Below are 23,780 nucleotides of genomic sequence, written 5' to 3' on the forward strand. Positions count from 1 at the left end.
TGGTGCCTGGTGCCCATCAGAGGGGTGCTCACTCACTCTCCAGTACCCTCGCTTGGTGCCACCACATGTACTGAGACACTCTGCATTATCCCTTTGTTTTCACTGGTGCTGCTTCTGCTTCTTGTATTCTGCCTATAGGTCAGAGATCAGGAGTTCCCTTATCGGAGAAACCTGGCCCGTGTCTTTGTGACCGTGGAGGATGCCAACGACCACAGCCCTTACTTCACCAGCCCACTGTACGAGGCGTCTGTGTTTGAATCGGCTGCTTTGGGGTCCGCGGTTCTGCAGGTGACAGCTCTGGACAAAGATAGAGGGGAGAATGCAGAGCTCACGTACAGCATCGAAGCAGGTGAGAGGGATTGCACAGCCGCCAGCCCTCGGTGGGACCCCCAGGGTATCTCCTAAGGGAGTTTGCACCCAGCGGCTGCCCCCTGCACCTGAGCACACAGTATGTAGGTCTGACATTCTGGTGATCCTGTCGCCCATCACCGACAGCAGGAAAGAGTGTCCACGTGTTGTGTTCAATCTCAGATTGTTCTGGAACGCTTCCCTTCATCCCAGGCCTCAGCCTAGGCCTAAAGAAGCCCCAACCCTCCTTCCTGCAAGATCTGACAGGGTGTACAGGCCTTCCTCTGTCTGCTTGTCGTGGGGCCCACAGGCCATACAAAGGCAGGTATGCCATGCTCTCTCTCTCTCTCTCTCTCTCTCTCTCTCTCTCTCTCTCTCTCTCTCTCTCTCTCTCTCTCTCTCTCGTGAGCACAGAGTCCTACAAGGAGAGGGCCTGAGTGACAGGGCTTGAGAGGTGCTGAACCTCCCCCTCTACACAAGAGTGAGTAAATCCAGACTCTTGTTCTAGGAGTTCAAATATTTCTGTGTAAGAACAAATGCTGACATTGCTTAGGCAAGACCATTGCTGACTGATGGCTTGAAGACAAACATCTCGAAAGCACCTATGACAGAAGAGGTGGATTGGGGCCAGGCTTGACCTGTCAGCCCACAAGGCAGCGGGTCCTGCACCTGCTCCTTTTCCTTTCCTGCTTCTCTCATTTGTGAATATCCACGCTTATATTTCCAAAACATTCTGCATCCACTTGTCTGTGGTGTGTGGGTTAATGGCTATCTCCCTGCCAGCCGGCCCTGGGAATGCTGCCCTGGGCTCAACACGGGGCATCTTGTGAGAAATTAGATTAAAATATGAGTGCTGGAGGGACAGTTTCAGACTGAAAATACTAGAAACAGCAACGCCAGCCTCTCTGTAGAAATTTAGAGGCATTCCCATTTTATTATCATGAAATGAATGTCTCCAGCTAGTTCCTCTATTGGGCACCGACCTCTCTGTAGTCTGTAGGGACTTAGAATGAAGAAAGGAAGGGAGGGAGGGAGGGTGGGAGGCATAGAGGGAGGAAGGAGAAAGAAAGATTAAATAAACTGCCAGATGGCCAAAGAAATTTGCACATTTTTATTCTAAAGGTCTCTGGGATTCCCTTTCAATGTAACGAATATATTTGTTTAAGAATTTGTAATTAATTTTATTCTAGACTTACAATGCCATTAATGGTAGAGTTTCATGCATAAAACACTCCAGCACCTCGCTCTCCACCAGACCGTCTGCTTCCCTCCACCACTGACCCAGTGCCCGCCCCCTGTGCCCCCATCCTATCCCCTCACAACCCATGCTGAAAGGAACGGAATCCCCCTACATAAGACCAGCTCTCAGTTCCTGTTATCTTTCGGCGTTTGTTCTTTTCTACCTAGTTTCTTTTTCTCTTTTTGGTTTCTGGGCTATACCTAGCAGTGTTCAGACTAAACTCCTGGCTCTGTGCTCAGGGGTCATTCCTGGTGGTGCTCAAGGGACCATCTGAGATGTCAGGGATCCAACCCCGGTCTGCTGCGTGCAAGGCAAGCACCCAGCTTTGTTTCTTATACACCCCTGACGAGATAGGTAATCCTCCGTCTGACCGTCTCCTTCTGACTTGCTTCACTCAGCATGAAACTTTCCAGATCTATCCACATAGCCACATAGAAGCAAATTGCATGGTTTTATCTTTCCTTGTGGCCAAATAGTATTCCACTAGTGTACCATGGTTTCTTTATCCAATCATCTGTTGTTTCCAGAGTGTCCAAGCGTGAACCATTCTCTTCATTTCTTCTTCACAGAACATTTTAATTTTCAATGATGTGATTCTTGTTCTTCTGGTTCAGTAAATAATATAGAGAAGCTTCTTTAAAAAAATCTGTGTTTAAATGAAGTGACAGAAGAGGCCACCAAACCAACACTTCTTCCTCTGCTGGTTGTGGGGCTTTTCTCCAAACAGGCATACACATTCCATGGCATGGCGACAGTTGAGATTCAGGGCCTTAGTTGTACACTTCCTCCCTGACTTTCTAAGCTGTACATCTCTCGTTTCTCACAGAGGCTGCTCTGAAGCTTCCTCTTCTCGTAGCTCTTGAGGAGGTTCCACCCCAGGGTGGGGGTAGCTCCCTGTGCTCAGCACCTGGTCCTGTGTGGGAAGGAAGCTGGTCATTTCCTAGGCAGTTGGCCGGACCAGAGAGAAAGCTGGTTTCTCCCAGTGTTTGACCCAGGAACAGGACCTGAGCACAGGCATCGAAGAGATTGCCTTTGGCCGTCTAGGTAGAAGCTGCAGAAGGTCACAGGCCCCGGGCCAGAAGCTGCAGGTGGCCACAAGCCCCAGCTCTGCGTGGCAGCTCCAGCCCCAGGCAGAACAATGAGGGTCAGCAGGGCGTTATTTCCCTCCACCTGGGCTCCCAGCACCAGCTTCACACTAGGGCTGGCCTAGACCCCCTCCTGCCTCTGTGGCAAGAACTGCTGAAGCCCCTCTCGTGGCTCAGAGGCCCCAGGAGAAGGCCTGAGCTTCCATTTAGTCCAGGGCTTTCGTTGGGGACACAGGACTCTGCTGAAATTCCAGCCCCCAGATCTCCCTCTCCTCCATCATGGTCAGGCAGCAGGTTCTGGGGCCCCTTCTTCCTGCGGGCACTGTGCTGGGCTCCGGAGGAGAGAGGACATGCTGGACACACACAGGTTTGGACCAAGCACCAAGTACAGCCCAGAAGTGTCGTCCCCAAGGCCTCCAGCAGGATTGGTGCCTGAGGACTGCGGGGAGTAAGCCCCTAGGGAAGGAAGGAGGAAGGGAGGAAAGGGAGATTGAGGGAGGGCGGGCTCAGAGGGCTCAGGCTCCTGCTCAGAGCTGGGGCTGGTGGCCACTCACTTTCTCATCTCTTGCAGGTAACACTGGGAATACGTTTAAGATGGAGCCGGTGCTGGGCATCATCTCCGTTTCCAAAGAACCCGACATGATGGCCCTGGGCCAATTTGTCCTGTCCGTCAAGGTCACAGATCAGGGCTCCCCACCAATGTCTGCCACAGCCATTGTGCGCATTTCAGTCACCATGGCGGATAACGCACACCCCAAGTTCTCCCACAAGGACTACCAAGCAGAAGTGAGTGAAAATGTGCATTTCGGAACATCGGTCGTCCTGATCTCGGCCATCAGCCAATCCACCCTCATCTATGAAGTTAAAGACGGGAACACGGATGGTGCGTTTGCCATCAATCCCTACTCAGGGGCCATCACCACAAGGAGAGCACTGGATTATGAGCACACTTCCTCCTACCAGCTCATCATCCAGGCCACCAACATGGCGGGCATGGCTACCAATGCCACTGTCAACATCCAGGTGGTGGATGAGAATGACAATGCCCCGGTCTTCCTCTTTTCCCAGTACTCAGGCAGCCTCAGTGAAGCAGCCCCGGTCAACAGCATTGTCAGGAGTACGGACAGTGGTCCACTGGTCATTCGAGCCACAGATGCAGACAGCAGTCGGAATGCTCTGCTTGTCTACCAGATAGTGGAGTCCACAGCGAAAAAGTTCTTCACAGTGGACTCCAGCACAGGAGCAATCCGAACCATTGCAGCCCTGGACCACGAATCCATTGCCCATTTCCACTTTCACGTCCATGTGAGGGACAGTGGGAGCCCCCAGCTGACTGCAGAGAACCCAGTGGAAGTCAGCATCGAGGTGATGGATGTGAATGACAACCCGCCAGCTTTCACCCAGGCTGTGTTTGAGGCAGTCCTTCTTCTGCCCACCTATGTTGGCGTGGAGGTTCTGAAAGTCAGTGCCACCGACCCTGACTCACAGGTGCCCTCCGATCTGACCTACAGCCTCACAGAAGGCAGTTTGGATCATTTCCTGCTGGATCCCCAGAGCGGGGTGCTCAGTGTGAGAAGCCAGCATTTCTCCAAAGAGCAGTACACACTGATTGTGAGAGTATCTGATGGCAAGTTCTACAGCACGTCCATGGTCACCGTCTTGGTGAAAGAGGCCATTGACAGTGGTCTCCGCTTCACTCAGGACCTCTACTCTGCCACCATCATAGAGAACAGCACGAACATAACCAAAGTGGCCATTGTCAGCGCTGTTGGAAATCGCCTTAATGAGCCCCTGAAATATAGCATCTTAAACCCAGGAAACAAGTTCCAGATAAAATCTACCTCAGGAGTCATTCAGACCACTGGAGCCCCCTTTGATCGCGAGGAACAGGAGCTGTATGAGCTTGTGGTAGAGGCTAGCCGTGAGCTGGCCCACCTGCGTGTGGCTCGGGTGCTGGTCAGGGTGACTGTGGAGGACATCAATGACAATGCTCCAGTCTTTGTGGGCCTCCCCTACTATGCTGCTGTGCAAGTGGATGCTGAGCCTGGGACTCTGATCCACCGGGTGTCAGCCGTCGACAGAGACCAAGGGGCAAACGGAGAAGTGACCTATGTCCTCCAGGACAACTATGGCCACTTTGAAATCAGCCCTCATTCAGGTGATGTGATTTTAAAGGAAGCCTTCAACTCGGATTTGTCTAATATTGAGTATGGTGTGACCGTCTTAGCCAAGGACGGGGGCCAGCCCTCTCTGTCCTCCTCTGTGGAGCTCCCCATCACCATTGTCAACAAGGCGATGCCCGTGTTTGACAAGCCTTTCTATATGGCATCCGTCAGTGAGGATGTTGGCGTGGACACACCCATCCTGAGCATCAACGCCACCAGCCCCGAAGGCCAGGGCATCATATACATCATCATTGATGGGGATCCGCTCAGACAGTTCAATGTTGATTTTGACACTGGGGTCCTGAAAGTCGTCAGCCCTTTGGATTATGAGCTCACATCCGTCTACAAGCTGACCGTGAGGGCCAGCGACGCGATCACAGGTGCCAGGGCTGAAGTCACAGTGGATCTGCTGGTGAAGGACGTGAATGACAATGCCCCTGTCTTTGACCAGCCCATGTACAATACCTCCCTGTCGGAAGCATCTCTCATCGGGACCCCGGTCTTGCAAGTCATCTCCACAGACGCAGACTCCGAAAACAACCGAATGGTGCATTACCAGATTGTCCCTGACACTCACAATAGCACCGACTACTTCCACATCGATAGTGCCAGTGGCCTGATCCTGACGGCACGGATGCTGGACCATGAACTCATGCAGCTCTGTACCTTAAAGGTTAGAGCGACAGACAGCGGCTTCCCGGCCCTGAGCAGTGAGGTCCTGGTCCACGTCTACCTCTCAGACATCAACGACAACCCCCCTGTCTTCCACCAGCTCATCTACGAGTCCTATGTGAGTGAGCTGGCCCCCCGAGGCCACTTTGTCACCTGTGTACAGGCCTCTGACGCAGACAGCTCCGATGTGGAGCAGCTGGAATACAGCATCTTATCCGGGAATGACCACGCCAGCTTCCTGATGGACAGCAGAAGCGGCATCATCACACTGTCAAACCACCGCAAGCAGCGGATGGAACCTCTCTACAGCCTCAATGTGTCTGTGTCTGACGGGCTGTTCACCAGCACCGCCCAGGTGCATATCCGGGTCCTTGGGGCCAACCTGTACAGCCCCGCCTTCTCCCAGAGCATCTACGTGGCCGAGGTGCGAGAGAATGCAGCTGCTGGGACAAAGGTCACTCATGTCCGGGCCACAGATGGGGATCCTGGTGCCTATGGGCAGGTGAGCTACACCATCATCAACGACTTTGCCAAGGACCGCTTCCTCATAGATGGTAATGGCCAGCTCACCACCGCCGAGCGGCTCGACCGGGAAAACCCTCTGGAAGGGGATATCAGCATCTTTGTGAGGGCCCTGGACGGTGGTGGGAGGGCAGCCTTCTGCACCGTGCGGGTAATAGTTGTGGATGAAAATGACAATGCCCCCCAGTTCATGGCCGTGGAGTACAGGGCCAGTGTGCTTGCAGATGTGGGCAGGGGCCACCTGGTCACACAGGTGCAAGCCTCAGACCCCGACGATGGTGCCAACTCCAGGATCACTTACTCCCTCTACAGCGAGGCCTCCGTCTCCGTGGCTGACCTCCTGGAAATTGACCCTGACAATGGCTGGATGGTCACAAAGGGCACGCTGAGCCCACTGAGGAACACGGTGCTGTCGTTCTTTGTCAGAGCCGTTGACGGGGGCGTGCCCATCAGACATGCCCTCATTCCTGTCTATGTGCACGTTCTGCCCCCGGACACCATCCTACCAGCCTTCGCCCAATCCCAGTACTCGTTCGCCATCTCAGAAGACGCTGCCGTTGGGAGCACGGTGGACACACTCAAGATCCTGCCCAGTCAGAGTGCCCGGTTCAGCACAGTTAATGGAGAGCGGCCAGAGAATAACAAAGGGGGCGTCTTTGTCGTGGACCAGGACACAGGCACTATCAAGCTCGACAAGCGCCTGGATCGTGAGACAAACCCTGCTTTCCACTTCAAAGTGGCTGCCACCATCCCCTGGGAGAAGGTGGACGTCGTGTTCACTGCAGACGTGGATGTCAAGGTGTTGGATCTGAATGACAACAAGCCCATCTTTGAAACCCCCAACTACGAGACGATCATAATGGAAGGGATGCCTGTGGGCACCAAACTCACGCAGGTGAGAGCCGTTGACCTGGATTGGGGGGCCAACGGGCAGGTCACCTACTCCCTGCACTCAGATTCCCAGACCGAAAAGGTAATGGAAGCGTTCACTATTGACAGCAACACGGGCTGGATCAGCACCTTGAAGGACCTGGACCACGAGACGGACCCTACGTTCACCTTCTCCGTGGTGGCCGCCGACCTGGGAGAGGCCTTCTCCCTCTCCTCCACAGCGCTGGTGTCCCTCCGGGTGACAGACATAAATGACAACGCCCCCATCTTTGCCCATGAAGTGTACCGAGGGAGCGTGAAAGAAAGCGACCCGCCAGGTGAGGTGGTGGCTGTCCTCAGCACCTGGGACAAAGACACTTCTGACATCAACCGCCAAGTGAGCTACCACATCACAGGTAGGTCAGCTGCCCATCTGGCTCTGCTTCCTAAGTCCACACCGAGGTGGCAGGGCCTCGGTGGAAGCAAAGCCTGGGAAGGGGCAGGGCTGGTGGATAGACCTCTGCAGGCGGATGCCAGAGGGGCTAGGGTCTTTCTCACCCACACTCGGCACCCTTGGACTGTGAACCACAAGTTCTTAGGGTGGCATGTTGGCACTCAGCCCTTGATTCACCCTTGACCATTTTGACATATCCGTGCTGGGCAGTCTGTGTCCATTGAGCCACAGCCAAGCACGAGCCGCTGGGAACATCAGCATGGGAACATTGTCCAGCCTAATGGGTTCAGGAAGACAGTGAAATTACAGCACCCAGTGTGGAAAGATGTATTTTAAAGATGTTCCCTTTTTATGCTTTGGAAGTGGCGAGAGAAGCAGGTGGCTGGGCCCAGGGAGCCCCATGCAGAGTCTCACCACTTAGCTTAGCTAAGCTTGGCAACACAGTGGCACGGCCAAGCTCTGTCCAGGCTGTTTGTCCTGAGAAGGCCATTCTCAGGCTTTGCTGTCCTTCCAGAGAAAGACTCGCAGGCCACTGGGATGCCAGTGTCCACAGGGCTGCCACTCAGAGCTCTTAGGCTGGAGTGGAGGTGAGTCTCCTTGCTGATCAGGGCGCCTGGCCTCAAACCCTGAAGATGCCCAAGTGGTGGTGTAGCAGCATCTTAACACCAAGGGTTTCAAAGCTAATGTTGTGATGCTTGTGACATTCCAACGTGGAGGAGAAGCAAAGTGCCAAAAGAGTTTCAGGAACCCATCAATACTTGCAGTCAGGTTGCTTCCCTTTAGAAAAACCACATTATTCAAAGTGAAAAATGAATTAATTAGAATGCCCTCAGGACATAGATTGTGCTTAAGTGTACTGGTGGGCAAGTTAATTAATCACTGCAGACGGGGATGGGGGAGGGCGCCCCCAGCCCCCCTGCAAGTCTCTGCTCCTCCTTGCACTTTGCCCGCCTGTTCGTGCTTTCTGCTGAATGATCTGTGCACAGAAGCCTCCTGGCTTTGTTTCACTAAAATGTAAGTCTGTGGCAGACCGAGCAGTAGATGATGAGACGGAAAGGTAAGCGCCACTCCTCCTGGATGTCTTTGGGTTCCGTTTCAGACAAAAGGCTTCTTAAGCATTCTGGGATACTTCTCTATTTAGCATAACGGTTAAGTACTCAGCTTTAATTATTTATACATCAAATTCTCAGTGGATGATTTAAAGGGGCCATCCCATCGACTTTACCCAATAATGAGAACAGAGTAGCTTAGAGCTACTGTTCCCATTAGTGGCTGGTGCCAACCACCAACTGGTTTTAATTAGATTTAACTTTTGCTCTTGATATAACATAATGTGGCTGTGTGCCGCCACAGATGAATAAAGAACCATCCGTCGTTTCATTTCATGGAGAAAGGCAAGGGTCTGTACCTGCAGCCTTTGGCGGGTTCCGTGCCTAGTGCTGGAAGCCTAATGGGGTCCTCGCCAGTGGGGAGACCAGGCCAGAAAATTCTTTCTCAGAAGCACTGTTGCTGGGGCCAAGTCGGGATCTTGGGTGCTGAGCAGCACCCTGGCCTCCACACAGAAGCCTCACCCCCTGTCCCAGGTGGCACTTCGAGTGAGGCCGAGGAACATGCAGTGCTCGTGCCACCCTCCTCACAAAGCCCTGCATTGACCCAGGCTGGCATGCCTCTTGCCTCCCCTCTGCCTGGGAGGACCCACACTTTGCTCTCTGCAGTCTGGGCATCCCTGTGGGGAAGAGAGCCCACAGCCCTGGGAAGCTCATAATCCAGAGTCTGCCCATGGTTCCCTGGGATGTGGTCTGGGGGCCGTTCCCTTTGCTCACAGACTATCCCAACAGCCTGGAGTGGTGACCACACAAGTGAGGAATGCATTTGTGTGGAGGCCTGACTGTACTAGGCTCGGTACCTCGTCTCAGCTAGTCTTCCTCCACATTGGACATATCCTCTGTCTGGGTTCAGAGGTCAAGATCATCTCCTTCTTCCTCCCTTGGCTGCCTTCATGTCAGCCCCTGGCCTCACAGACACTGACCCACGGGGCCTTGCCGCTGATCTCACCGCTCCCTGCAGAGTGCACGTCTGCCAAACTTGCCCCAGCCAATGCTTGTGAGGAGACTTCCTCGGAAGCTTCCCTGATTACATAATCAACTGCTAACAAGCGTCTGGGTACCCAGAGCCGTGGTGTGTATTCTGAGTGGGAGACACATGTGGTCAGAGAGGAGGCCTGATTGTTCACAGCGTGAGTCTGATTGTCCTCGTGGGGAGCTAAACAAGACATGTCTCCAGCTTCTCCCGGGCTGTCCTCGTCTCAGCGAGTTGCTGTTCTACCTCCCAGACCAGCCCACAGGCCCGTGTCAGACGCCATGTGTGGGGGTTGAGGAAGGGGCAGTCCCACAGAGCCAGGCGCCACCTGTCACACTCCAGACACTCCTTTTGCTTCTGCAGGAGGGAACCCCCGAGGGAGGTTTGCCCTGGGGCTGGTGCAGAATGAGTGGAAAGTCTACGTGAAGAGACCCCTGGACCGAGAGGAGCAGGATCACTACTCACTCAGCATCACTGCCACCGACGGGCTCTTTGTCACCCAGGCTATGGTGGACGTGCGTGTCAGTGATGTGAATGACAACAGCCCCGTGTGCGACCAGGTGAGACGCCCCCTCGAACATCAGCAGCAGCACCAACCACTTCCAACATACAAACACACACATGCACACACACACGTGCGCACAAATACACACATGCGTGCACACACACACACACAGAGCACAGAGACAACCAGCTGTCTTCTGGTTACGTTTTTGTTGTTGTTGTTGTTGTTGTTGTTTTAAGATTTTATTGTTGAACACTGTGAGATAGACCCTTACTGAGCTGTTCATGATTAGGGTTCAGTCATATGGTGTACCAGCACCCATCTCTCCACCAGTGTACGTTTCCCAGTTACATTCTGAGGATCCTCAGAGAACTTTAGCTGGTCTATGTCCCTGATTTCAGAGGGAGCAGTGGGTGGCTGGAGTTTGTGTTGCTTAGTTTGCTGAGTGTCGTGGCCAGTTGGTGAGTGGTGGTGAGGAAGCAGAACTCGAGTCTCCAGGCTTCTCCTGTGCTATAGGATGAGCCTCGGCACTAGCCCTAGAGCCAGCCCGACTGGCTTTGCTTGCTTGCTGTATTCTGACCACATCCTGCTCCTCACCTTAGGCTCCATGGTGTGTGTGGCATCTGAAAGCATCACAGCATATTTGTGCACTTGCCCTGATGCGTCCTACGTCACTGAAGGCAACAAACAGCTCTTCCAGTAGCCACTTTGTGCCAGGGCTCCCGAAGCCTGCCCAACCAGGGTGACGGGTATCTGGTCCTGTGGTAGGGTGAAGGGGGTCAGACTCCCGGCACCCACACAGTGCCTGGAACAGAGTGCAGTGTTCGTCAGCATCTGTCGGATGGACAGGCACAAGGAGTGGGGGACAGATGTGCCAGTCTCCTCATCCACCATCAGGTGGCTCTGGAGCAGGAAAGCTGCTCTCTGGCCCACTCAATGTCCACAGGTGGCTCTGAGTGCACTGACCCATCTCGGTGTCTGCGTCCAAGTGCCCCAGAGTGCCTGTAACCCCGTCCCTCCCTCTGCCTCTGCCTAGGTTGCATATACGGCATCATTTCCCGAAGACATTGCATCAGATAAGCTTCTCCTGAAGGTCAGTGCCAGGGACGCCGATATTGGACCCAATGGAGATGTCCGATACTCACTCTATGGATCTGGGAACAATGACTTTTTTCTAGATCCAGAAAGTGGTAAGGTGACATTTATTCTGGGGTCCATGCCATTGTCAGCCCATGAGAGAGGTTAACTGCTCTGTATCCTCACTAGTGGGCAGTCAGTATCCAGGAGTCTGGGGCCCAGATAACACTGGATCCCAGAGGTTTTGGGGATGGGTGCTCAGAGCCCCAGGCCTTGTCGGGCTTTGCCTCGTCCTTAGCCATGGCCAGCAAAGTGTCTTTCCTGTGGCTCTGGTGTCCTGTGTGTGAGCCTTTGGCCTGCACAGAGCATAGCCACAGAGGTCCAAGCTTCCTGCGGAACCCACCTCCACACTTGTTCCAGCCGTGTCTCCCGCATCCCTGCCCGACTGCTGGCCGACAAGGTTCTCTGAGGAAAGGGCAGCTGCTGCCTTGGGCCATCCTCCCGTGACATGGAGCTGTGGCGAAGGGAAGGCTTGACCTGCTGTATAGACCTATTAACTCATCACCAGCTCACATTAACGGGCAATGCAGGGAGGCGCCAGGGCCCAGCCGCCAGTAGAGGAGGCAGATCTCTGAAATGCCTGGGAGATCTGGGGGTGCAGCTGTGGCTTCTGATCAGCCTGTTAGAGAGAAGAGCTGGTACTGGATTGGCTCAGCTCCTCTCCATCATGGGCAGGGAGCAGGCACCCAGGGGCGGTCAGCCCAAAGGCTCTGGCGAGAGGAGCTGGAGAGAGCTTGTGGGAAGCATAGGAGGGCAACTTGAGGTCAGAATGTAAAGCTTCCACAGAGCCAGGGTCCTTGCATGTCCAGTGAGAAGGGCTTTGGGGTAAGATAAGAATGTGACCCAGCCTGTGCCCAGGGACTGGGGAGCCGTGGGGGCCAGTCCAATTAGGAAGGTGACGTCCTCCTGGTGACCAAGCCCAAGATTCCCACTCAAGACAGAATTGGTCCCTCCTGTGAGCACTCAGCTAGCAGTCAGTGCAGGTCACTGCCTCTTGAGGAGGCTCTGAGGCAGACATTCATCCCTGGAGCCGCCCCCCAGGGCCCTCAGCCAGTGCAGATCTGGCCCCTTCTCTGGAGACTGGCAGAAACCCAGAGCCCAAGCGCCCGAGAGAGACGCTCCGAAGCTTAGGCTGATGGACTTATTGTTTGTTTTTGTTTGGGGGTCACGAACCCGGCAATGCTCAGGGCTTACTCCTGGCTCCACATTCAGAAATCACTCTTGGCAGTGCTTGGGGGACCATATGGATACTGGGGATCAAACCCCGGTCGGCTGCATGTGAGGCAACCGCCCTCCCTGCTATATTATTGCTCTGGCCGTGCTGATGGCTTCTTCCTGCAGCCAGAGTTGCCTGTTCTCTCAGATGCTCCATTTTTTGAATACACGGGCCTTAGCCAAGTGTTGGATTCTTTCATGCATCTTCTGCTCTTCAGGGAGTTTCTGGAAATCCAGGCCAACCGTGCATATTATTTTCCCAGGCGAGTTAAGAACCCTGGCCCCTCTGGACCGGGAGCAGGTGCCTGCATACAGCCTCACGGCCAGGGCCACAGACGGGGGTGGCCGATTCTGCCAGGCCCATATCCACTTGACCCTGGAAGACGTGAACGACAACCCCCCCATGTTCTCTTCCGACCACTACCACGCCTGTGTCTATGAGAACACCGCCACCAAGGCACTGCTGACCAGAGTGCAGGCCCTGGACCCTGACCTGGGTAAGTGAGCACTTCATGGTGTCACCCTGTCGACCAGCCCCGCTGCCAGGAACAGACCGAGGAGCCCCTTCCTGGCCCTCAGGTATCCCCCACCCTGCTGAAGTCTGATGGAGCCACACTTGGGGCTCCCTTACTGCTCATCCCAGACTTGGGGTGTTTGTTTAATCTTTAGAAAAGGAAGAACCCATTTCTTGCTTGCCTGTTCCTTCTGAAATACTTGAAGTTTTACAAGGTGTCACACGGAGAATTTATTTCCATTTCTGGAAATAAACCAGCTTTGGCTAAGTATGGCCTCCTCATCTGATCCCAGTGGCAGAGTGCTTAGACCAGTGGTTGGGTGTGCTACAGTCTACCTGGGGAGGGCCACACTGCTGCATTCCGGGCTACTCAGGTTGCATGTGAAGTGGCAGAGCTGGTAAGAGAGGGAAGAAGGAATAAGGATTGAAAGATGCTGATAAAGTCTGTGCTCAGGTCCACTTCACATAATGAGATGGTGAGTTAGAGAAAACCAGAGTTAATTGCCTTGCCGTGGGAGGATGCTGGTTGGAGTATAAATAATAAAACGCTTACAGGGAGCCCTGCTCTCTAGGGTCAAAGGACTCGAGGGGTGGGCATGGGGATTCTGAATGCCAAGTGTCTTACAGCCTGACTCTAGGTTGAAGGAAAAATGATCGGCCCGAAGGAAAAGTAAACCCATGATAATTGGTAGAAAACAAGTGCAGAGCCCAGGATCTCTGCAGATTTCCCCTTAGAGAAATCAGTGGCTTCACTTGAGTCCTCACTCTTTCCTCTCCAGCCCCCCCAGAAGCTGCATCTCTAGAGCTTGGGATGGAGTGGGGAGTGGGCATTTCTAACACAGGCTGCGGTGCCCACACACCTCGGTCAGGGGACTGCAGAGTGTCACAGAGCAGGCTCTGGACTCTGGCGACACTGTGGGAAAGGGGTCATAACGTCCATCATTCACTGTCGACTCTCAGGATGTGTCGTGGGGCCCAGGAAGACAGTACAGAGGGTAGGAAGATCCCTAGCACCCCACAGGGCATCCAGCACTGCTAGACAAATGTGATTTTTGAGCTCAGAACCAGGAATGACCCCTGAGTGCCACCACGTATGACCCACAAGCCAAATAAATAAATGAAGTGCTTAAGTTTTAGATTAAAACTCTAGTTTTAAGAAACCGGCACTTTCTGTCACCCCTTCATGGAAGAGTCAGGGGGCTGTGCCAGCAGCCTGGGTGAGGTCTGGGGACAGAGGTCATGACACCTGCTCACTCTGCCCAGGGCCACCTTTCTGGGACCAACTGAGGAGACCCCAGCGTGGCCCCGCAGGGTTTGCTTCTCATTCTCCCTCGGACTCACTCGCTGCAGCAAAGGAGAGTGGGGTGTGAGCATTAGAGCTGCGAAGGAGACAAAAGAACCCGCAGCCCCCCTGGTCCTGCCGTCCCCTCGCTGCAGCTTCTCCTGTGGCACTCAGCTGGCTCAAAGACAGGCGTCCCAAGAGCCTTGGGGACCATGGAGTCGGTGCCCACCCACCAGCGTTGGCCCCCTACAGATGGCAGGGCACTGGGTTCTTAGGGCTCTCCCATGGGCAGGGGACTGCAGAGAGCAGACATCCTGGCTTCCCAGCTTCAGTAGCCAGCAGCTCCTTGTCCTGCTGAATGTATAGTTTCATTAGGAGCCAACCTACGGTGGTGCTGTAGGAGAAAGTGCCCGCGTCAGGAAATGAGTCAGAACAGCAGTCTTTGAAGTGCCCATTTGATGAGCTCTAAGAAAAAGCATGCAAGAGCCAGGACTTGGCTACCACCAGTAGTCAGAAAAAGAAAAATAGAAGTGGAAGAAGCAGTCCTCTGTCTATCCAAGGGGTGAATGATATTCAGAGCCTTGGCTGTGCCTGTCAGCCAGTGGCTGTTCTGTCATTCCTGCTGGACGCCCCCTCACAGGTGTTCCCCTTAAGGACTTCCTGCTCGTGAAGCAGTGAAGCAGTGGAGCGGGCGCTTGAGTGGGCGTGCCCCCCCCCCCCACACACACACACACACTCTCTCAGGCCTGTTCAGAGTGGAGTGTGGTGCTCTTCGCAGACGGATCCGGGCCTCAGACCATGAGCACCGTGTACTCAGCACATCCCAACCTACGGGCACAGCTCTAGCCTGTGGACTCAGTGCACTGTTGGGGCTTGTGAACAGTCTCTCAGCCCCTGCAGAGACACAGTGCCTCAGAGAGTACCAGGGCTTTGGGAAGAAAAGATAAAACCACTCCTTCACCAGGCAGCGCCAGGTGATGATTGCTAAGGTGCCACCAGACACTACAAGCCCGGGCTGCTGAAGAGGAGATACTGGACCCTCGATGTACTGGCCCACATGCCCACCCCCTTCTCCCACCCTCCCTGCCCCATCTCTGCACTCTCAGCCTCTTCGGCCTCCCATCTCTCACTGCTACATGGGCAGAAAAGCAGCTGAGGAGTGGGGCAGTCCCAGGAGCGTTCCCCCGTGGGCATGTGGGCAGATGGGGGCCACGGGGGCATTCGCACAGTGCAGACATTCCCACCTCCTCCCGAGAACAAATGCTGCCAGAGCCCCCCTCCAGTCTGCTGACCCCTCAATTTCTCTGAGGGAAGCACATCATGGCCCCTGGGTGTCATCCAGGGGCAGCAATGCATGGTGTTTGCCAGTGGGATTCTCCCGTGCCATTGCCCTTGGCTGCATGCTGTACCAGCCCGGGCCTATCTGCAGAAACATAAGTACAGGCCTCTGACCTTGAAGGCAAGTCTCTGCTGCAGCCCTTCCCTGACCTCTCCCCACAGGTGCCAACCGGAGGGTGGTGTACTCCCTGGCGCACCCAGCCGGCGGCTTCTTCTCCATCGACAGCAGCTCAGGCATCATCGTGCTGGAGCAGCCACTCGACCGCGAGCAGCAGGCGTCCCACAATCTCAGCGTGCGGGCCTCCGACCTGGGCCCTGGCCAGGCCCTGTCCTCCCTCACCACCGTCACCATCACCGTCCTGGACATCAACGACAACCCCCCAGTGTTTGAGAGAAGGGACTACCTGGTGACCGTGCCCGAGGACGCCTCCCCTGGCACCCAGGTCCTCACCGTTTTTGCCACCAGCAAAGATATTGGCACAAACGCCGAGATCACCTACCTCATCCGCTCTGGGAACGAGCAGGGGAAGTTCCGGGTCCACCCGCAGACAGGTGGGCACCAAGCAGCCTGCCCAGGGCTCCTGCCCCTCCCCAGAACCCTTTGTGAGGAGGGTGCACTCGCAGGTTGGACCTCAGTCCTCCGCACCCCAGTGGAGCTGCCGCTGGTCATGAGGTGACATCCTCCCTGCCGTCAGCCTGGGGGTGATGTCCCGGGGGCAGCTCTGAATCTTCCCTGTAGTCAGCCTGGGGGTGGGCTCCCGGGGGTAGCGCTGCAGGCAGGAGGCAGATCTGCTGTCCTCCAGAGATGAGCCGGTACCCCCCAATAGACAGCCATTCATGGGGGCAGCAGGACCACCTCCCCCACCCCACCCCCGTTGCCGTTGGCATTGACATGCTCGTGGGCACAACCCCACCGCAGCTGTGGATAGTGAGCACATGGCCCATTCCAGAGCCCGGTCCACGTGGTGCCCTGCAGGAGGCAGGGACAGGGCCTGTGAGAGGTTGTGCCATCAGCTCTCAAAGCTGCAAGAGCACTGGTGGGGACAGGGAACACAGCTGAGCTGAGCCTGCATGTGCAGGCAAGACACACCCAGTGTCACCCACACTCACAGGCCTGCTGAGGCACTGAGGGCCAGCCTCAGGCACTGAGAGGGCAGAGGACCCTCGGGGCCTCCCCTTCTGCTCCCCCTCTGCTGTGATGCAGATTTCTGAGCCTCTGGTGCATAGGGCCAGGCCAGGATGGTGAACAGAACTGTGTTGCCAGAGGTACTTGGCCAGACTGATGCTGGCTCTTCTGACAAGACCCCAAGCCTTCCCCTTTCCCTCCCAGGTCAGATTTCTGTCTCAGAAGGCCTGGACTATGAAGCAAACAAGAAGTTCTACCTGGTGGTGGAAGCCAAAGATGGAGGCACCCCAGCTCTCAGCGCTGTGGCCACAGTCAGCATCGACCTTGCAGACATCAATGACAACCCTCCCAGGTTTAGCCAGGATGTGTACAGCGCTGTGGTGAGCGAGGATGCGGCCATCGGAGACTCCGTGACTTTGGTAGGTGGTGGGAGGTCCTGGACAGAACCGCCGGCTTGGGCCTCTGCCCTGGGGTCTCCTGTCCTAGATCTAGCCTCCGCCTCTCTCCAGTCTGTGCTGTGAAAGTGTCTGATAGACTCCTATCAAGTCTGTGGCTGGGATGAGGCTGGGGTGCTGAGCCGGAGGACGGGGAGGGGAGGGGAGACAGGTTAAATGGGAAGAGAGCAGAGGGGATGAAAGGAGGGGGTGGAGGGATGAAAGGAGATTGGAGAGAGGAGTTAGAAAGGGAAGGGGTGAGAGAAGAGGAGGTGAGAAAGGAGGGGGAGAGGAGAGGAGGATTAGAAAGGGAAGGGGTGAGGAGAGGAGGTGAGAAAGGAGGGGGAGAGGAGAAAGGAGAGGAGGGCTTAGAAAGGGAAGGGGTGAGAGGGAAGGGGAGAGGAGAATGGAGGGGGTGGTTATACCGAAAGGAAAGGAGGGTGCAGAGAAGAAGGGGTGAGAGAGGGAGAGAATGGGAGAGGGGAAGAGATAGAAGGAGATAGGGAGGAAATGGAAGGGAGGGAGGGAGGAAGAGAGGAAGCAAGGGAGAGGGCTTGGCTGGTCTTGACTGGCTCTGATCTTACAAAAGCCAGTCCAGGAAGCATCAGACTTCTAGCAGGGAAAAGTTGGCACGAAGGCCAGGTCTTCTGGTGCCCATGGGCTGTGCCAGTGTCCTCTTGGAGCAGTCTGAGGAAGTGCTGGTGATGAGCAGGGTGGGCATGAGGACCCTGCATCCCAGCTCTGCTTGTCTGCTTGCATCTGTGAAGCTGATAGCAGAAGATGCCGACAGCCACCCCAACGGGCAGATCGAATTTTCCATTGTGAGTGGAGACCGGGACAATGAATTTGCTGTGGACCCCATCCTGGGGCTGGTGAAGGTGCAGAAGACACTGGACAGGGAGCGGGTAAGCTATTGAGGCTGCCTGGACCCAGAACCAAGCCAGAGGAGGAGGTGGTTCTGGGAGGGCGGGGCTTGGGGCTGGGAGGGCGGAACCCAGTGTTTGAAAAGGGGTGGGGTCTGTGCTTGGAGGGCGGGGCCTGATGCTTGGAGGGCGGGGCCTTGCTTGGCCCAGAGCCTGGGACTGGGAGGGCAGGGCCTGGCACTCAGAGGATGGAGCTCAGGGAGTATGGGCCAGGCTTGAAGATTGTCAGGCCCTCTAGAACTGGCAGCTTCTTACTGAAGGAGCTTGAAAGGAAAGCCTTTGTGGGGACTCGCTTCTCAGTCCTTTGGCACTGGGATCCTGGGTCATAGTCTCTTGAGCAAATATAGAGTATCTCCTGAAGGTATCTGGGTCAGGAAGAAAGAGCCAGAAAATCCCTGTGTCGAGCTGGGTTTCTCAGCTCTCTTTGAAAAATTATCTTCAAAGTGAAGCAATTCTGGGGAAAGAGGTCACGGTTAGAATGCCGAAAGCAATAAGCTCCCAACCCCCAAGTGTCAAGGTGGTTTGTGCACGAGGTAGTAGCAGCGCCATGCCATGGTGACAGCCAGAGTGTGGTTCTCCCAGGCAGCTAGCTGGTCCTGGACCTGGTCCTGGGACTGTACCCTCTGGGCAGGACTGTATGGTGCTGACAGAGGCATCACCCGGTCCTGGCAGGCCCAGCTGCAGCTCAGTGCCCACTCCCACTTCCCCCTTGTCCCACAGGTGTCCGGCTACTCCCTGCTGGTCCAGGCTGTCGACAGTGGCTCTCCTGCCCTGTCATCCACTGCCACTGTCAACATCGACATTTCCGACGTGAACGACAACAGTCCCATGTTCACACCTGCCAACTACAGCGCCGTGATTCAGGTGAGCCTGTACCCTCTGCCCCTCTTCCTGAGGAGGCACCTGTCAGCCCTGGGGAGCTGCCATGCCCCTCGGTCTCTTCACATGCCACACTCACCTCAACCCGACGAGGGAGGGGAGAGAGAAGGGCCCAAGAGCTCATCTGCAGTGAGAGGAGACGCGGGTCTGAACAGGCTGTACCTTAGCCTTCTGCATGCATACTCCTGCCTCTGCACCGTGCCAAGAGCCACCACGTCCAGGACTGGGCACTGCTGAGCTGGGGGCATGGGAAGGGGGCAGCCTGCACCAGAAAGGGATCCACCAGACAGGACCCCCGTGAGAGCCCATAACCCCACAGAGTACCCAGGCCTGCCTCTGACCCATCCCCATGAGAGCCCACGTCCCCCACAGAGCACAAGTCTGTCCCTGTTCTGTCCTGTGAGAGACCACGACCCCACAGGGCACCCAGGCCTGCCTTCTGCTTCTGACACCCTGCCCTGAGGCAGCTGCTTCTCTTCTTCTCTTCCGGAAAGATGTTCCGGGTCTCAGAATGGGAGTGGGGCCCTCTGACCATGGTCAAGCTGGGGCCACTGGCACCCTCGGTGATGCTGGCACGGAGCCAGGACTGAGCAGAAGGCACAGACAGGCGAGCTCCAGAGTTCCCACCGAGCCTTTGTCCTTCATCCCACTCCCTTGCCCCAGGACCAGACTCTCCTGGGCCACTCCCTAGAGGTCTGTGTGCTGCCCTTGCACCGGGCTCAAGGGAGTGGACTCTGGGAGCTGGCAGGGGGCAGCCTCTCAGAGACTGTGGGCTGTGGCTGCCTGGTCTGGGCACAGGCAGGAACAGAAGACACAATGCCTCCCAGGTGCCCTGGCTGCCAGGAAAGGGGTGAGGGATATGAGAGGTGACGGCCTCTCCCTGCACCTGCTCTTACCTACAGGAGAACACGCCAGTGGGCACCAGCATCCTGCGGCTGGTGGTCACAGACAGAGACTCCTTCCACAACGGGCCACCCTTTTCCTTCTCCATCGTGGCGGGCAATGAGAAGCAGGAGTTCCTGCTGGATCCACAGGGGGTCCTGCGCTCGGCTGTGATCTTCCGGCACACAGGCTCCCCCGAGCATGTGCTGCGTGTGCAGGTGTGTGCCACATGTAAGGCATGAGTGCATGTGTGTGAGGTGCGTGTATGGGAGGTGTATGTATGTGAGATGTGTGTATATGAGGTGTGTGCTGTGTGTATATAAAGATGTGCTGCATGTGAGATGTGTACTTCATGTGAGGTAAATGTTGCGTGTGAGGTACACACTTGCATATATGGTGCATGTTCCATGTGAGACATGTGCTTCATGTGAGGTGCATGTGCATGTGAGGTATGTGCTGTGTTAGTAAGGATATGCTGCAAGTGAGGTGTGTACTTTATGTGAGGTGTGTGCTGCGTGTGAGGTGTGCGTGTGTGTGAGGTACGTGTTGTGTAAGAAGCATATGAGGTGCATGTGCACGTGAGATGCATTGTGAGGTATGTGCGTTGTGTGAGATATGTATGAGGCATGTGTACATGTGAGGTCCATGCTGCATGTGCAGGTATGTGCTGCGTGTGCAGGTTCACACAACTCATGCAGATATGTGTTGCATCTGAGGGTGCTCCTGGGGCCTTTTCTGAGCAGCTAACCACACTCCCTTTATCCCAGATTGCACCTCCCACGAGCCTGGACATCTCTTTAGGGGACTGACAGGTCAAGGGGCAGGGGTCACTACTGTAGAGGAAGGCACTCACCGAACCTCCTGCATTGGAGGAGTTTGAGGGGAGCACCTGACCTCACTTCGTTGTGCTGTCCTCAGGGTCTCTCCAGAGGTGCCAGCCAGGTGCTGGGCCTGGCCACGCGTGACTCTCCTTTGAGGAGCCTCTGCCTGGTGTGTCTCCCAGTGAGGAGTCGCTCACCTCCCAGCAGCCAGCTTCCTCCTGTTCACTGCCTCATAGTGACAGGGGACAGAGGTAGATGGCAGGAGTGGCCAGGGAACAGGGAGCATCTCAGGTCCCCAGGCAGGGTACTGATCTGGCCATAGACTGTTGTACACTGTTGCCAAAGCCACCCAAAGTCACTAGTGATGGTGACAGTCATAGTGACCCTTCCGTTTACGGAGCATGTAGGCGTTCTGGTTATCACTCTGTTAACTTAGGGTTGATTCTGCTGCTTACAAAAGCTTCCAGGCCAGTGACTGGCCCGACCCTCCCACCATTGGGACCTTGCAGGGTCTTCTGGGCCGTGGGAAGGTGTCCACCTGCACCTGACTTCACACCTCAGGCTTCTGGCCGCATCTTGGTCCTTCAGACCCTTCCCCAGCCACTGACTCAACCCCTTCACCAGGCCGCTCAGCCCAGATCTGGGCCCTAGGCACACAGTCTCCAGAGCCTCCAGCCCCTGCCCCATCTTTCTAGGGATGGCCTCTCCCCTCCCAAGTCCTCTGCCCTGACCCAGAAGTGCCACACTGTGCTTGCCCCACAGCAGGCTCCATGCAAAGTCCCTAGCCTGTGCCCTGCTCATCCTCTGGAAACCGGGATGACCCTCCAGAGCCTGGATGCCAGTCCCTGATGGCCACACTCCACCCCACTCTCTCCCACCTGCCAAGCTAGCACTGACACCAACAGCCTCTTGCCTTTCCTTCCTCTTTCTGGGCTGGCACTGACTGGCACCTGCTGATTGTAAAATGGATCCCATGCACCCAGGGAGCTGTCCCCAGGAAGTCCTGCAGCCACATGTGTCAGGGGCCCGTGGGCTCAGTGGCCAGTGTGGCCATGGTGTCCATCCTGGGGCTGTCCTGCTGCTCCTTCCCCTGAACTTGGAGTTAGCACTGCTCCCACCTCATAGTCTAGCTCCCTCTCTGTTTAAGGGAGCCCTTCCAACAAGTAGGAGATGGTGCCCACGGCTCCTCTGCCGGGTCAGCCGGGCGGGGTACACTCACAGCTGCCCTGGCTCGCCCGGACACACTTCGCCGCTCACCCTCCCTGCCGTTCTCACCTCCCGGCCCTCCTGTCTCCGTGCCCTCAGGCAGCAGACTCGGGCCAACCGCAGCAAGTGTCTCATGCCTACGTCCGTGTGCGGGTCATCGAGGAGAGTGTCCACAAGCCCACAGCCCTCCCACTCGAGGTCTTTATTGTCACCATGGAGGACGACTTCCCCGGGGGCGTCATCGGGAAGGTCCACGCCACAGACCAGGACCCCTACGACGTGCTCACGTTCGCCCTGAAGTCGGAGCAGAAAAGCCTGTTCCAAGTAAGCAGCCACGATGGCAAGATCGTCGCCTTGGGGGGCCTGGACAGCGGCAAGTACGTGCTGAACGTGTCGGTCAGCGACGGCCGCTTCCAGGTGCCCGTGGACGTGGTGGTACACGTGGAGCAGCTGGCGCGGGAGGCGCTGCACAACACTGTCACCATCCGCTTCGAGGACGTGTCGGCCGAGGACTTCGTGGGGCTGCACCTGCACGGGCTTCGGCGCATCCTGCGGGGCACCGTGCTCACCCAAAAGCAGGACAGCCTGCGCGTCATCAGTGTTCAGCCGGCGGGCAGGGAGGGCCAGCTGGACATGCTGTTCGCCGTGGAGACTCAAGGCGGCGAGTTCTACAAGCCGGCCTACCTGATCCAGAAGCTGTCCGGGGCCAGGAAGCAGCTGGAGAGCGCCGTGCGCGTGGCCGCCATTCTGGAGAAGAACTGCTCGGGCCTGGACTGCCAGGAGCAGCACTGCCAGCAAGGCCTGTCCCTGGACTCGCACGCGCTCATGACCTACAGCACGGCCCGCATCAGCTTTGTGTGCCCGCGCTTCTACCGCAGTGTGCACTGTAGCTGCGACGGTGAGTGCTGCCAGCAGTCTGAACCCGCCTACAGCCTCCTCTGTGAGTGTGTGTGTGTGTGTGTGTGTGTGTGTGTGTGTGTGGCTACGCCCACATGGCCCCGCCCTCAGACTCCTGTGGCATTCCCACCTCATTTCCATAAAGGAAAAGTAGAAGTGTAGCTGCTGGAGCTGGTCAGGGGCCCTTCAAGAAAGAACCTGACTTGGAGAGAGGATTCCACGGGGGCATCCCCAGACTGAGAAAAGGGCAGAAGAGTCCGGCTGAAAGTGGAGCAGGGAGGGGACGGCAGGGAGCAAGGCTCGGGACAGTGAAAGGAGTTCCTGTTCTGGGAGATGAGTTCAACTGCTTCAGCAGAGTCTCGATTTGGGTTTAGAAGTCAGACGTCAGGGGCTTGAGGGATAGCATAGCAGGTAGAGCTTTTGCCTTGCACACGGCCAACCTGGGTTCGATTCCCAGCATCCCATATGGTACCCTGAGGACTTCCAGGAGTAATTCCTGAGTGCAGAACCAGGAGTAACCCCTGTGCATTGCTGGGTGTGACCCAAAAAGGAAAGCAAAAAAAAAAAAGTCAGAGTTAAGCCTGACTCGCTGGACCACGTAGGCGCTCTCTGGCTGCACGGCCCCATTTCCCTCCTGTGCAGACACCCTCACGGAGCCTGCCCCAGCACACAGGACCCCACAGCAGGGAGGGCAGAGGGCAGGGGGCAGGGGTTCTGGCCATGGCAGCTGCATCTCAGTGTGAGGCGCCTCTAGCCTTTCTGCCCACGTGCAGCAGCCAGAGAGTCTGCAATGTGCTGCTCTCAAGCGTGACCTTCATGTTCAGTAGTGTGGTGAGCCTCACTGGCACCTTCTGGGTGGCCCCAAGGGGCCCGGAAAGCTCTGTGTAGCCAGGTTTAGAGGGAAGCTTGTGGACTTAGGCGTTGTTTCCCAGGCCATGGCTTCTCAGTAGAAGGGTGAGTTCAGGTGTGGGTCTCGGATCAAAGTGCAGTGCTAGGCACTGGGCTTCAGCAGTCCAGGCCGGTGGGAATGCTTGGGGTGGGAGGGAAGGGGGAGTCCCTGACACTCCCCTCTGGGACCCCACTGCTCAGGCATATCGTCCAGGAAGCAGTGGCTGGATCTGACTAAGCAGGACAGCAAGGGGGAGCCGTTGGTGGGCAAGGGCCAGAACTTCCCACGTGGAAGAGC

General features: G+C 56.1%; 1 protein-coding gene across 10 annotated transcripts in view; it reads left to right on the forward strand.

Moving 5' to 3' along the window:
* The window catches only part of FAT3 (FAT atypical cadherin 3), a 270,819-nt gene that overhangs the window by 227,801 nt on the left and 19,238 nt on the right, over positions 1–23,780 (forward strand). For 7 of the 10 annotated variants that reach the window (XM_056115175.1, XM_056115176.1, XM_056115178.1 and 4 more), the window contains 11 exons: positions 139–349; positions 3,245–7,318; positions 9,799–9,995; positions 10,977–11,130; positions 12,556–12,789; positions 15,589–15,978; positions 16,757–16,971; positions 17,754–17,891; positions 18,630–18,773; positions 19,691–19,888; positions 21,797–22,595. In XM_056115175.1, coding sequence (XP_055971150.1) covers positions 139–349; positions 3,245–7,318; positions 9,799–9,995; positions 10,977–11,130; positions 12,556–12,789; positions 15,589–15,978; positions 16,757–16,971; positions 17,754–17,891; positions 18,630–18,773; positions 19,691–19,888; positions 21,797–22,595 — 6,754 coding nt within the window. Of the gene's footprint in view, positions 1–138; positions 350–3,244; positions 7,319–9,798; positions 9,996–10,976; positions 11,131–12,555; positions 12,790–15,588; positions 15,979–16,756; positions 16,972–17,753; positions 17,892–18,629; positions 18,774–19,690; positions 19,889–21,796; positions 22,596–23,780 lie in introns of those variants that run through there. The other 3 variants (XM_056115182.1, XM_056115183.1, XM_056115184.1) reach the window with 3 other exon arrangements.

Source organism: Sorex fumeus, unplaced genomic scaffold, assembly GCF_029834395.1.
Source record: "Sorex fumeus unplaced genomic scaffold, SorFum_2.1 ptg000028l, whole genome shotgun sequence".
In the NCBI taxonomy this organism is placed as follows: domain Eukaryota; kingdom Metazoa; phylum Chordata; class Mammalia; order Eulipotyphla; family Soricidae; genus Sorex; species Sorex fumeus.